This window comes from Fukomys damarensis, unplaced genomic scaffold, assembly GCF_012274545.1.
Source record: "Fukomys damarensis isolate Sample0158 unplaced genomic scaffold, DMR_v1.0_HiC HiC_scaffold_12, whole genome shotgun sequence".
Taxonomy (NCBI): domain Eukaryota; kingdom Metazoa; phylum Chordata; class Mammalia; order Rodentia; family Bathyergidae; genus Fukomys; species Fukomys damarensis.
In genome coordinates, this window is record NW_022900924.1 from 6,903,055 (window position 1) to 6,917,667 (window position 14,613).

Sequence of the window (14,613 nt, forward strand, 5' to 3'; positions counted from 1 at the left end):
AAAAAAAAAAAAAAAAAAAAAAAAAAAAAAAGCTGGGCATTGTGGTGCACACCTGTAATCCCAGCACTCCAATAGGCTGAAGGAGAAGCTCAAGTTCAAGTCCAGCCTGTGCAATTTAGTGAGACCCTGTCTCAAAAAATAAAAAGGGAAGCTGGGCACGATGCCACACACCTGTTATCCCAGCACTCCTGAGGCTGAGGTGGGAGGGCTGCTGGGAGTTCAAGGCCAGCCTGGGTTCCATAGTAAGTTCACGGCTAGTCTGAACCACATAGCAAGACCCTGTCTCAAAAACTAAAAAATTTTCTAGAAGATAGAAAAAAAAAAAAATTGGAGATGTTGCTCAATGCAAAAGGCTTGGTTCAATATCCATTACTAGGGTGTGGGGAGGAAGGCAAAATGAGAAGAGCAACAGCTTCTCTGGTCACACTCAAGACACTGTAGCCCTAACAGGTCTCAGATTAAGGGCATGGTCCAAGCACATCCAGAGGCCCCTTCACAGGTGTCCCAACTCCCTGGGCTGGATCAACAATAAGATTTCATTTTCCTTTAAGGTCGAGTTCGAACATTTTAAAGCTCATTGTTTTAGCCTGCTTCATTATAGAAAACCTCAAACAAACAGACAAACAAAACACCTCACCCTCACCCCGGTGTACAGTGGGGATGCAGTGGTCATGATACCTAAAACCCACCCTAGGGGCAGGTCCTGGCACATCTGCACACCCAGGAAGGAGCTTCCCGGACAGAAGGCCAGACAGAGTCAGAGTGTGTAGACCGGCACACAGCCCTGAGGGAATTTCACTGCTCACCTGCTTGATGAGCATGTAGGTCTCTGACATGATCCTCTCGATTCGGCCCAGGTCATAGGCCACACCCTTCTGGCCCTGCTGCCACACGCGGTAGGCATCCAGCAGGAGTGTCTTGCCGGACTCCGTGTCCTCCAAGAGCTTCCTCTTGCGGCTGTGCCGTGGGGGTGGCTCCTCGGGGTGGCTGCCGCCCTTGGCCCCGGAGGCAGTGGTGGGGCTAGTGTTGGCAGTGGGTGCTACTGGGGCTGATGTGAGTGGAGTGGGCTGCTGCCGGGCACTGATGCTTAGCTCCTCCAGGGACAGCTCAGCAGGCCGGCTCTCAGGACCCTGATCCCTCAGAGGGCGGCCTGGCGGTAGGGGCAGTGTCCGTTCCAAGTCTGGGCAGCGAATGGCAGCCTCGCCTGTGTCCATGGGCTCAGTGGGCCCTGTTCGAGGACTCTCCTTGTCCTTCCGCTCCCCGCCCTGGTCTGCTCTGTCTCCTGCGTCCATGGCCATAGGCCGGTGGTTGAGGGAGCCCACTTTGGCCCCTGGTTCAGGCTCTGGGTCTGAACCATCAGCCAGAGGAGTCTTCTTGGGGTTAGGGAGGCTCTCCTGGCCATCCTCAGGGCTGGTCTTGTGTGAGACGTCAGTGGTCATCCTGGCTCCAGGGATGCCACAGGCCTTGGGCCCTGGGCGTTCTGATCCCTACAAGGAAACCAAAGATAATACACTGGTGTCCCCATTGCAACAAAGCACTTCTGGGTTCCCTCTCCCACCCAATGCCACTGTGGCTCTGGACATCTGCTAGCCAGCAGGCACTATGTGTCACTCATCATCAGAGAAGGACGCCAGGCCCAGAGACCTTACCTCCTACACACACCAGGCTGCCCCATGACCTACCCAAATAATCTGACAAGTCAGTGGACTCTTATTTGCCGAGTGAGTCCTCTTGGCTCACCTGTGGCTTTGTGATGCGAACTTTGGGGTGTTTCATGGAAAGTAAACCTGCCTGGAGCCACAAGGTGTGCTTGTGGCACCATCCTGGGCACCTGCATCGAGGCCCAGCCAGCCCTTCTAGGCATGGGCTGCAGAGACACCAGTCCTAGTTCAGCTCCCAGCTTGCTCAGCTCCCAACAGCACCAGCTGCTAGGCAGGTTTCTTAAACTTCTAGACCTCAGGTGCTCGGCTATGAAGTGGGGGCGCTGCTGTACCTGCCTGGAGGGTACAAAGGGAGGAGGATGCTCTCAGGAGCCTTGCTCAGCCCACTTATGGGGAGGGCTCTGGAACCCATGCACTAAAGGTGCAGTAAACGGGCTCAGCTGCATAGAGGGTTTTCACCTCCTACATTAATCACAAAGAGTGCTGGGGCCTCACCAAGTGGTTGCATGTTCACTGGCTAGGATGGGTGGTATTCCCCGTGTGGGGCAGGATGAGTGAGTGCTACTTCACAGATGGGGACACAGGGACCTGTCTAAGGGATCAGGACCACCACTTGGGGGAGGGCTGGGAGCATGGTCACAGGTTGGAGGAGAGGGGTGGCAGGCTACATACCTCTGCAAGCTCGCTTAGCGTGTCCTCCAGCACCTTCACAGTGAGGATGAAGGCCCGCTGTGCCAAGACCTGGCGGTCAGCATCTCGCAAATACTTCCTGTGGTCACACAGGGGTGGCCAGAAAGGACAGGGGTGTGTCAGACACTGCGTAGTGCTGCTGAGTGTCTTATTCCTCCCTTGGGCCTGTTCCTTCCCCAAGCATGTCTGTTTGTCCCTTCCTTCCACCTACTGAGGTCTGCTCCCCAAAAGTCTTTCTTGAATCTCACCCTTCACTTTCAACACGTCTCTGACTGTACCTGGCTGTCCTGGGCCCCCTGGGCTGGCCACAAACCCCAAGGGTACAGACACGGTGGGTCAGCCTTGTGTGCTGCCATAGGGAAGGCTGGGTAGGGGTGCAGGCCTGTCTCCAGGGGTGCCCTGGGACTAGCTGAGCCCTCTCTGAGCTCATGGCATGGAACAGGTGAACCAGACTACGAGAAAGTGATGCAGGGCAGGCACAAGTGGACGGCCGACTCAGCTTCAGACTCTACTGCAGTCCAGTCCACCAGTGAGCTGCATCTTCTGTGAGGCTCATCACCCTTCTATGTAGCAGCTGCAGTGGGTGCCCCTCTGTTCTGTCTGTTCCACCTTCTAGGGGAAGGATTCTTGGTTTGTGTTGAGGCCCAGGCCTCTGCTGCCCTTCTAGTTCTCACTGGCCCTCACCTGGGCTACACAGCTATGATCTGAACATTTGTTTGCCCCATGACCTGGCAGAACCTCTGAGAACGTCAGGCTCGGGGAGAAGTGAGGGGAAAAGGAAGGCTGGGTTGTCCAGAGCCTGGATGTGGAAACCAAAGTCAACGGGGAGAACCTGTGCTGGCTCCAGGTGCTAGGACCCAGGAGTGGTGTCCATTCGGTGCTAGACACTGAGACAGAATACCCTGAAGGGAAAAGGCCGGCTGGAGCTCCCCGACAGCAGAGCTAGGGTGGAGCAGTGGAGACAGGGTCCTGGGTGGCCATGTGCCAGGCTGTGTGCACAGGCAGCTCACTCACTTGCCCTGGTCCGGGGTCCGCTGCAGCATGGAGGAAACCTTCAGCAGGGTGCTGTGGTCCCGCAGCTGGGCCAGCACCTTGAGCAGCAGTACAATGGAGCGGTTCATGTGCCAGGCGAAGCTGCCTGGCCGGTCAATCTCATCCACGGGGATCCGCCAGATGCCCTGTATGACAGGCAGGAACAGGCTATGAGGGCTGCCGTGGGTAGAGCTCAGGGACAGTCTGCCTGAGGTCCCCTGGGACCTGCCACCATGCCAACACTCTGCCTAGTCAAGGATGTCTGTATGGTTTGGTAGACTCCTCTTCTGTATGGCTGTGCTATACACATCTCCTGGGTCTGTCCCCTATGGTGGCACTTAGGACAAGCACACATCTCTCTGCACAGGCAGTGACCCAGCCACGTGACCAACTCTTATAGGTGGAATCACTGGGTCAAAGGGGACTATGGTGGAACTCTGGCAGCTGCTGCCAGCAGAAAGGTGTCAGCACGGCTCCATCCTTTGACATCCTCTCCCCAGCAGCTCTGCTGGATCATCTGTAGCTCCTAGGGTGCCCAGGTCCCTGCCACCTCAGCCAGAGCACTTTCTCTGGCAAGAATCTTCTTCTTCTCTCCCTCAGCCTACACCTAACCTGCTGCAGCACTGGGCAACCTCTGTCCATAGCCAGCTCCACAATCTGGTTCCCTGCGGTGTCCTGGTAACTAGCATGGCACCTGATGACCACTGGGGCTCCAGTCATGGTGCAGGGGAGGCATGGACGACAGGGAGGGAGTGATGAGTGGACAAGCACTGAGAAGCCCATCTCTGGTACAAAACCTCAGGAACCTGAGAGGAGTTAGCAGGCTCCCAAATGGGTCCCAGTAGTCAAACCCCTAGAGAAATTCCTGCGTAGAATGGGCCAAGGCTGCAAGTGACACTGCCTTCTCTTTCTGCAGCATGGGGCCTGGCTGCAGTATGAGCACTATGAGGTTTGGGGACCTTGGCTTCCCATCACAGGGACCATGGCGGGATGTCCAGAGCCTGTTCCTGTGGGTGCTTCCTGCCAGCTCCTGATGCCTACTGAGGGGTGCTGGCCCACCCTACCGTAGCAGCCCTGGAACAGAAGTTACTTAGACCTCAGCCCCAAGCCAATGCACCCTCCATACTGGGCCACAGGACAGAGAGATGAGCAGCCTGGCTCATACGGAGACAAGGAGCATCCACTGGACCGGCTGGGGGGCTGTATGAAGAAGCCATCTTCCATCCCCGACAGTGCCCAGGGAGGATGAAATGAGGAGCTTAGACCATCCACATGGAGGGCAGAAAACAATTCTGTATCTTCTGCAACAGCTTATGAAAAGCCACTAGAGAAGCGGTGTGAGGGCTGTCCTTGACAGGCTGCAGGAGCCAGTGTGGGGAGGTAAGGATCCTAGGCTCTGGCACTCTGCACCTCCGCTTCTAGGGCTGTGGAAGGTGCCAGTGGGACCACTATCCCTGTCATCCACTGGGCCCATTAGTTGGGTACCTGGAAAGGGCTCACCTCCTGGGAAGCTATTCAGACATCCATCAGGAGGTCTGCATCACAGCCTCCCACAGCTATGCCATAAACACCAGAGGTCAGAGACAGGGAGTGACTCTTAGGAGTCACACAGCTGGAGGTAGCTCAGAGTTGGCCCTCACCACAACCACAGCCCTGAAGAAAGGAACCCCTTGGGCCTATGGAGGGAAACCTGCACCACCTGCACCAGCCTCTCTGAACCAGATGTGAGAGGGAGCCCAGGACCACATTCCTTTTAGAGATCTCATGACCCACTGCTCCCAGGTCTCACTCCTTAGAAAGGACACAGTTCCCACCCTGCTCCAGCCAGTCAATTGAGAGGGTCCAGAATGACCTTGGATGTCTTTCTTGCCTTTTTTCTTGATACAGTCTTTGTAGTTCTGGCCTTGAATTTATTATATAGTCCAGGATGGCCTTGAATTCATAGCTATCCTCCTGTCTCAGCCTCCCGAGTGCTGGGATTACAGGCATGCACCACTATGCCTGACACAACCTTGGATTTTATTGATTCCTTTCTCCACTGCTTCCTGTGCAAAGCCTCTCATGACTCGGATCAAGTTGGAGATCAATGTTCTCCCTAACCAGGAATCAATCCACCAGTTCCATGCCTGAGTCTCTGCCAATGCCCATCTACATCCACTACCCAGCCAACTCTTCTGTGTCCTCCCAGGCCCAGTTGTGACATCATCTCCTCTTTGAAGTCCTCCTGGCTTGTTGTCCTCCTCTAACCCTCACAGAGACAACTCAGGGTCAGTCCCGTAGCGGGCTGGGGGCTGGGGGCGAGTCTGTGGCTAGACGTATGCACCGGCAGAGACCAGGTTTGCTTCGGCTCTGGGTCCCCAGTGCCCAGACACAAACCGGGCAGAGTAGGTGATGCCTCCAGATTGAGAAGGGCTTTCTGCCACCCATTTTGAATGGCACAGGCTCTGCAGAGGTCTGTCTGGGCCATGTGGGAGCCCGCTGGCACTTGACATTGGAAAAGTAACTTCTACCATTGAGGCATTGACACAATCTATGACTCTATTTGGCTTTCTGAGACAGGGTCTCAGCTATGCAGATGAGATTGACCTGGAGCTCACTGTGTAATCCAGACTGGGTTTATGGGATTATGGGCGTGCACCACCACGCCCAGCTCAAGGACTTTGTTAAGTTTGACCTTGTGATGGGAGGAACTCAGATAGCCAAAGATCTGATCTCCTCCCTAATAGTTGCTTGGTGCTTCCTGTTGGCACGCCATTAAAAGGAGCTGTTTCTGTGAAATAAATCGGACCTCTTGTCTCCACACTATTGAGTGTGCTGTCCTTTCTCAGTCCTCACTCCCCAACTCAGGTACGTTCGTGTTGTGACGGCTGGACCGCCACATCTGGGGAATCCTAGTCCCCCTAGTCTTTCTGTTAGCCTCTTACCCTGGAAATTTCCACGTTCAACTATACAGGGAAGGTGCAAGACAATTCTGCTCACAGAAAACAGAAGGCTCTTCCAATCTCCAGGTGTGGACATGCTGAGTCCCAGTTTAGGGGAAGGTGGCTGCAGGGAGGATGACTGGTGCTCGCTTTCCTAAAAGGCAGTCACTGCAAGGCATCAACACTGAAGTCTGAGCAGTGCTTGCCGAAAGTGGCTCACCTGGCCAGGCAACAGCCTGCTCCCCTCTCTTCCTACAAAAACAGGAACTGAGAAGGCATTTCCTGAGACAGACCCCACTTGGCCCTAAGCAGGGTGGGCTAGAGAGGCATAGTAGACTTGACAGATGGTGAGGGGTATGGAGGGTAGGGCCCCCACAGAGAGCAATTTCAAACTCCTGCTCCCAAATTCAGGTATTATCTATTTTGGGGGGTTAGAGGCATGTGCCAAATTGAGCCAATGAACATGTGGAGAAAACCTCCAGAAGAGCCAACAATATGGTCATCTGGACTAACTGACTACGTGGGGTAGCCTGGCACTGCTAGCCCACCCAGAACTCAGGGTGGGAGGCTGGGCAAAGGGCTCACTCTTGTGTGGGGGCAAAAGCTGTTACCTGCTTGTTGAAACTAGGCAGTGACCTAGGAGTCATGCATTGGAGATTTCATCCCAAGCCCTGCGTGGAACAGCTGGGATGTCCACCGGGTGGTTCCAGAGGGAGCTGGGCTGTGCTGGCCAAGCCGCACACCCTGTTTCTCCTGTCTCACCCTCTCCCCTGCTGCTGAGGCTGGGCTTTCAACACTAACCATCTACCTCTCTGGTCTCTGGGACAGGTGCTCACTCTGGTAGGGGCCTGAGGTATGAATGTGGCAGGTTTACTCTGAGCACTTCCTGGTTTGTGGCAGAGGGAAAGGAAAGGCAGCTCAGGCCTTCCTCCCTGGGCGAAGGTAGAATAGGGAGGGACCTGGCCCCTCTTATGGCCACAGAAGAGCCTCACAGGAGGTGGAGGGTAGGTGACTGGCAACAGAAGCACATCAGATAAAAGAGGGGACAGACAACTACACTAAAGGCACACACTTCCCAAGAGTCTGGGCCTGTCAGCAGTAGAAATCTGAGGCGGCAGAGGCCCCTCTCCCTGGACAGCAGTACAGCCTGCGGAAGGCCTTCTTGTCCCAGCACCTCCTGGAACACAGACGCTGACAAACCCACTCGTGAGAGTAGGTCTGATTTGCACTGCACATTCCAACACATGGTTTGGATCCCTATCTCCCATCTGGTTCATTTTTTAATACAACACCATTTATTTTATAAAGGACAGAAGATAGGAGGAATCAGGTAGCAAGTCCATGGAAAACCAGAAGGGAAACACAGACACTGCTAAAGGACATCTTAAACCAGCGCTTACAGGCTCGAAGGGTGGCATTTTGCATTTGTGGACACTTGTTGTACCTGGCATCTTGCTTGGCCTTTTCATGGTAACTGGTGCTGAAAGGCACACTTTCTGGGAAGGGTCTGACTGGCTCAAGTGCCTCTGTTGATTCATTCACCGCTGACTCATTCATGTACCACAGCGTGGGGCTGGACTTTGTTTGCAGGGTGGGAAGCATCACCCCCTTCCCTTCCTCTGTAAAAGGTCTGATCCCTACCTCTCCCAAGGGTAGGCCCTTGGCCTTGCTCTGCCTACCCACAAGCCATGGGAATGCAACCAGGAGGTGTGCCAGGGATCCCAACCAGGCTTCCCTCTCCTAGCAGAATCCCTTGAGACACCCCACCTCCCCCAGTGTGGAGTTGTGTGCAGATGGAGGTAAGCCCTGGAGAGATGGGGTTCTGTGGCCAAGAGGCTGGCCTTTAGGGACAGCTGGCCTGAAAGAGTGGAGCCACCAGGCAGTCACGAGCCAACAAGATGAAAAGTAAGCCAACAACTTAAATATCTTGCCTGAGCCAGGAGGGCTTCTATGTCCTCCAGGAAGGAGTGGAAAGAGCCAAAGCAGACCTATCCCTGTATTGCCCTTCCACACTGAGGGTGTTGGGAGAGGGCCTCTCAGTGGGAGGACAGGCACCGAGCAGGGAGCAGAGCACCAGCTTTGCCCTGTCTTCCTCACCACAGCCTGGCAAGGCAAGCCCCCACTGCACCATTGCAGAGGGCACAGGTGTGGGCTGCTGGGAGGGTGAGAGGGACATGTTGTGGGGAGCTAAGTGGGGCCTGATGAGGAGGACGTGGGCCACAGTGCTTTAAAGGAGGCCAGGGGTCTGATATCCCCACAGAACCTCAAGGCCACAGCAGGATCACAGATTTGACACAGTCAAAAGCAGAAGTGGGAGCCAGGAGCAACAGAGATCCCACAAGGCAGGCCTAGAATGGGGTTTGCCTTCTCGTGGTCCCCTTCTATTACCCCCTCTCCCCTGCTGCCTTCCAGTCCTGCTGCTCTAGACCCCTTCTGGATATCCTCTCCCACATCCACAGGCAGAGATGCTGGCTCTGGAGTTGCCCCACTCAACTCCGGTGTCACCAGGACCAGCTCCGTGGTGGCCAGCATAGCTGGGAAAATGCTTCCTAAGAGTCCTGTGGGCAATTGGGGGCCTACACTGGCAGCCTCAAAGCACTTAAAAACACCGGGATTGTATTCAAAGCTCCTCCTGCAGGCCAAATGCCTCATCCTGGGCACCTCAGCCCACCCACATCTCCTGAGTGGTTCTGGCCTTCTCTGTGGCAGATGAGGTCACCAAGACTCTAAGAACCTGAATAATTTATGGAGTCTAAGACTGTGGGCAGAGGGTTTGATATGAATTCTCAAACCTTCCCTACAGCCTTGAGACTCAGGTGTCCCTCACTGCTCTGGAGGCCATGGAATCTTGGAGGCTGTAACCTGCAGTGGGACAAGCCTAGGGGAACAGGGAAGAGGGTGCAGCTGCAGTGGGGTGAGGACCCACAGGGCCTTTCCCAGGGGAGCTGAGAGCTATTTCTGGAGCTCCAGGTGAAGGGTACCTCGTCCACCTGCTACTTTCACAGACCCCAGCTTTCATTCATGGATTCTCTTACAGCCTCCTCTGCTCCAAGTCACATGCAATATCCCTCTCCAAAAACAAGTGCCTCCTGCAAATACCAGAGGAGGAAAGAAGGGTGACGAAGGGTATGACCCTGTCAGAACTGCACTAGGGCTGAGGCATGGGCTTGTTGCAGAGCAGATGAAGTTCAATGCACAGGATTGAGAGGGGACTCAGATTATCCTATGTCCACACTGGCAGGGGCAGTCTAAGTGTGTAATAAACCCAGCCCTCACTTCCCAGAGAAGGAAACTGTGTTCAGATCACCTGCTGAGGATTGTCCAGGGACCTCAAAGTGGCACAGAGGCCAGACTACACTAGCTTAGGCCTCTCCCAGCACCCTTGCTTAACACTCCTAAATGAAGAAGCTGGACTGCTTTACAGATGGAGAAACAAAAGCACGGAGAACATAGGTATTGATGGCCAATCACTTTTTAGAGCCAGTGGCTTTTTAAGACCCGGAACGCCCACCACAGAGCAGGCTTGGACTAGAAGACCTTCCCACAGATGGGGCAGTGGATGAGTGGACAGTATCCTTCACTAGTACCATGCGTGTCTCAGAGGGCCATACATAAGTCCCCTGGGCCCTTGTTGCAGGAAATGGCCTCTAGCCTTGGTCCTTCCAGGCCTTGGCTGGCCTCCTCAGACTGTCCTTTGCTGCAACTCTCACAAGTTGCAGATGTGATCCCTTCCCCTGATCTTCTATTCCCAGGGCCATGCCCTGCTGGGATACCATGCAAGGTGCAGGTAGGAGGGCAGAACATGGAGGGAGTGACCACCCTAGAAAAGCTGTGAAGGAGCCACCTGGTTGCTGCATAAAGGTACCAAGGAGGGAAACACAGTGAATTGCCAATAGCCCTCTAGGGGGGACCCAGGTGCCCAGCCTAACAAGAGAGTGGGTGAGCAGTAGGGTAGAGGGCTGTCTGCTACAGGCAATGGACTCTCCCCTTTCCAGCTCACCTAGGCTCCCCATCATAAGGGGCCTAAATCTGTCTGGGGCCTTCTTGGGACCAGTCTGAGCTGCTTGGGCACTGCCCATAGGTTTGCCTCTAGCTTTTGATGTCAACAGCTAGTCCTCCCAAGGGCTTGAGCCTTGGACAAAACAGCTGCCTGCCACTGCCCCCTGCACTCTTAGCAGCCCAGAAGTGGGGGGTTGGGTGGGTGGAAGCAGCAGGGTTGCATCACTCTTGCTCATACCAGCCCTTTAACAGAGCCTGGCCTTTTGGGTGTGCTCAAAACCTGTGAGTTGAGATGAACTCTTGGGAACTACCAAAGCTTACTGGGGCAAAGTGAAGCCCACTTACATGAGAGAGGCCAGGAAGACAGGAATGCCTGCCTATTGGACCTACTTGAAGACTTCAGAAAAGGAACGGTCCAGGTCAAAACCACAAAGCCTGGCATCCAGATCCCTTCAACCTCACTGCAGCCCCAGGGAGGCGCTGAGTGAGTCTTATGAGGGGAGGAAGAATGTCTTATTCCCAGAGAAACCACCAACAGAGCTAAGAGACAACCTACAATGTGGGACAAAATTTTTATCAGCTGTTCCGCAAAGGACTATTATCTAGAATATATAAAGAACTTAAAAAAATCAGACCCCCAAAATTTAAAGGCTCAATTCAAAAATGGGCATCTGAAGTGAACAGGCATTTCTCAGACAAAGAAGTAAAAGCAGCAAATAAACATATGAAAAATTTTTCAACATCACTGGTCATTCGAGAGATGCAGATGAAAACAACACTGAGATTCCACCTCACCTCAGAAAGAATGACTGCCATCAGGAAATCAACCAATGACAAATGTTGGCGGGGTTGTGGGGAGCAACCATTGTTGGTGGGAGTGCAGACTGGTGCAACCACTGTGGAAATCAGTATGGAGATACCAAGAACTAGGACTGTATGTCCTGCTTGACCCAGCTATTGCTGTGCTGGGTATCTTCTCAAAAGAATCATACCACAGCACACCCATGTTTATAGCAGCACAATTTATAATAGCTAAAACTTGGAAACAGCCCAACTGCCCATCAACTGGAGACTGGATAAAGAAGATATGTTTTCTTTTGTTTTAATATAAAATGGAGTACTACTCAGCCATAAAGAACAAGAAATTAGACATTTATAGCTAAATGGATGCACACTGAGGCCATACTCTTAAGTGAAATAAATAGGACACACGTGTAAATACTGAATAGTTTCTTTCCTGTGAGAAATTAAAAATGTAAATAACGATCAAAATGTATAATTGTCAATGTGAAACAGGAAGAAAAGGTCTAAAGGGGAAGGGGAAATGAGAGGGGTAGCGGAAAGGAAAATACATGAGAAAAGGAAAAAATGGAAACAAAGTTGCTGTAAATAGGGAAGGGTGGAGGGGGTGAAGGGAAGGCAGGGGAATGGGAAAAAATAACCACGATACATCATGTAAGGGCACAAGTTCGCAATGATGAATGTAACTGTACTGTATACCTAAAATGTACCAATAAACTTAATAAAAGACATATGCGTATATATGTATTATATATATAAAGAATGTCTTGTTTCCATTTGTGCCCCATAATCACATCTGGCAGACGATCTCCTTCCAGGAAGGCACAACTCCAGTGATCCAGGGTGCAGGGACAGAAGAGAGGCTGGTACAAGGAGTAACGGTCCAAGAGAACAATGGCTCTGAAGGGTATTTAGGGAAAGCCACAGGGAGCAGGAGCTGGAGAAGGAGCCTCTCTGCCAAGCAGGTGAGAAGCGAGCAGCTGAACTAGAATGCTGCTAGAATCAAGCCTTGACACCCATCCAGGGAGTCCTGAGCACAGGAAGCACACACTTTCAATTTGGATTTTTAACTCAATAAATAGAACACAGGTATTTCCCCACATTGTCCAAAAAATCTCATTTTAAATTACTACAGAGTCACACACCTATAATCCTAGGACTGAGGAGGCTGAGGCAGGACCATCGCTGCAACTTCAAGGCCAGACTGGGCTACATAGTGAGTATGAGGATAGCCTGGGCTACATAGTGAGATACTGGTAAACACAACAGCAACAACAAAAACACAAGAAAGAGAGAGAAGAAAAGAGAGAGAAGGGAGAGAAAGAGAGATATATAGACACAGACAGACCAACAGAGACAGACAGAGAAAATAACCACAGAGGGCCAGGTGTGGTGGTACACACTTGTAATCCCAGCACTTGGGAGGCTGAGGCAGGAGGATTGCCAAAAGTTCAATTCTAGCCTATGAGTTCAAGTTCATAGTGAGTTCAAGGCCAGTTTGAACTGTGTAGTGAGATTCTGTCTCAAAAAAACAAACAAAAAAGCAACATAAAACGACCACAGAGTACTTCACCCCACTGATCATGTGGGTCTGGATCTCCAGGATTATTACAAAGAATGCTGGGCTGACCATCTTTCTCCATGAAGCTCTCCTCTGCTCAGGATGGATCACTTGAGAGGACCAAGGGATTGGGCACAGGTAGCAATGCCCAGGCTGGTCTCCCAGAGGCAGAAACTGGCTTCACGAGCTAAGACAGTAAGGCAGTGCCTACAGTAAGATGCGTGAGCAAGGCTTCCCACAGCAACTCAGCTCCAACAGCCCGTTCACAGAAAAAACAGCACTGTGAGTACCTGAGGGAGAGCCCGTTTCCCTGGCAGAGGGATTCCTGCAGTCCCCACTTCCCCCGCCCACCCCACCCCCAGTTTAAGCACAGGCACAGTGATGACTCAGTGCTCCGAACAGGCAAGGGCGGGAGCACGTTGGCACCTGGTTCCCAGAGGCAGCGGGCAAGGGGTGTAGAAGCAGGCTGCTGTTAACCAAGAACCAGCTGCTGAGCAGACACTGGAGTTGCAGAGAGCAATGGAGCCTCTCAGCATGGTTCTAGGGCAGGAAATCAAGAGATTTTTGTTTGTTTCCAGAAAAACACAAAAACTTTCTGCTGGCTCCAGGAGAGCCTCAGAGTCACAACCTGACCCCAAGCCAGAAATGAGAGAATCTGGCCAGTAGGCCCTAAGGTCTGGAGCAGTTGTGGGGAAAATACCAGAATCCTCTGTAGTCTTGGGGACACATCTGTCACCCCTAAATCCAAACAAACTACCCAAACAGCAAGACTACCTGGAGAGGACAGAGGGTAGGGCAGGGAGGGATGCACTCTCCTGAGCCCCTAGGGCAGAGCATTTCCTGGGGCCAACAGCACTCACAAGCATCTGTCCAGCTTCTCCTACACATGATTTCACTTACACCTCGCTGTGGGAGAGGAGACCAGTTCCAGGGCAAGCAGCCAGCAGCGAGCTGAGACCGCAGCAGAACTCAGCCCACCAGGTTCTTTGTACTCCACCCCGCTCACTCCTATGCAGGGAGTGCGAGGACGGAGCCAGGCCAGCTGGGCAGCACCCCTGGCCCAGATGACTCATGCAGCCCTCCTGCTGCTCTCAGTCCTGGCATTTGGGGCTGGGATTGTTTCTAGGCTAGTAGCTCCCCATCTTTTCCATGCCCCGAGGAACTAAAAGGTCCTGCCCCTCCCACAGCACTTCTGCTCCAAGCCTGAGGTTGGGGCAGAGCTGAGGCTGAACAGGTTGAACATCCCGGTTGGTGGGGAGGTCGGTGGGCAGGAAGTTCCGACAGCTTCTACCTCAAAACCATCTGGTCTCCGGAGCCTCTCAGTCCACAGAGGCCGCCAGGGGCGCCCTCATCCCCCACCCCCACGAGATCCCGGTTGTCCAGGCAGGGCTACCGGCAAGGGATTCCCCGTGCCATCATAGGTAATGAGTCCTCGACCAACGCAGGCAGAGACGGGGAAGCCTGCAATTTGCCTGCAGCTGGCACCAGACGTTTTCAGACTCTCCTGCCAAATGAGACATCGCGCGCACTAGGCTCTCTTCCCTCCCCCCTCTCGGGAAAGGCAGAAACGACAAACAACCAAGTGCACGGGAGCGCCCAGCAGCCAACTCCCGGTGGCCGTCCCTACCGCCACGTGCGAAGCCCCCGCCCCACACCTGCTGACCCCGCTACCCCACCCCTCCTCCCACCCTGAGAGCCGGGTGAGGAACTGGCCCAGAACAGAGCCGGGCCGGCAGCACTTGCAAAGCTCTGGCACCATCTTCCCGCCCCCGCACATGGCTATTTATAGCTAGGGAAGCACCGCGCCCGGGCGCCGCTGCCCACCCGGTTGGGCAGCCCGCTCACCATCCCAGGGAGCTACACCGCGCAGCTTCTAGTCGGCGCCTTCTGCCGCAAAGTTGCTCGAGCTAGTGGCTCTGGCTTTCGCTTTCGCGCGGCGCAGCGCAGT

At 53.6% G+C, this 14,613-nt stretch overlaps 1 protein-coding gene across 4 annotated transcripts in view; it reads right to left on the reverse strand.

The window, feature by feature from the left end:
• Positions 1-14,613, reverse strand: part of Cabin1 (calcineurin binding protein 1) — a 147,928-nt gene that overhangs the window by 12,194 nt on the left and 121,121 nt on the right. For all 4 annotated transcript variants that reach the window (XM_010603921.3, XM_010603917.3, XM_010603919.3 and 1 more), the window contains exons 30-32: positions 3,366-3,529; positions 2,334-2,430; positions 807-1,487 (exon numbers count right to left, since the gene is read on the reverse strand). In XM_010603921.3, coding sequence (XP_010602223.1) covers positions 807-1,487; positions 2,334-2,430; positions 3,366-3,529 — 942 coding nt within the window. The remainder of the gene's footprint in view (positions 1-806; positions 1,488-2,333; positions 2,431-3,365; positions 3,530-14,613) is intronic.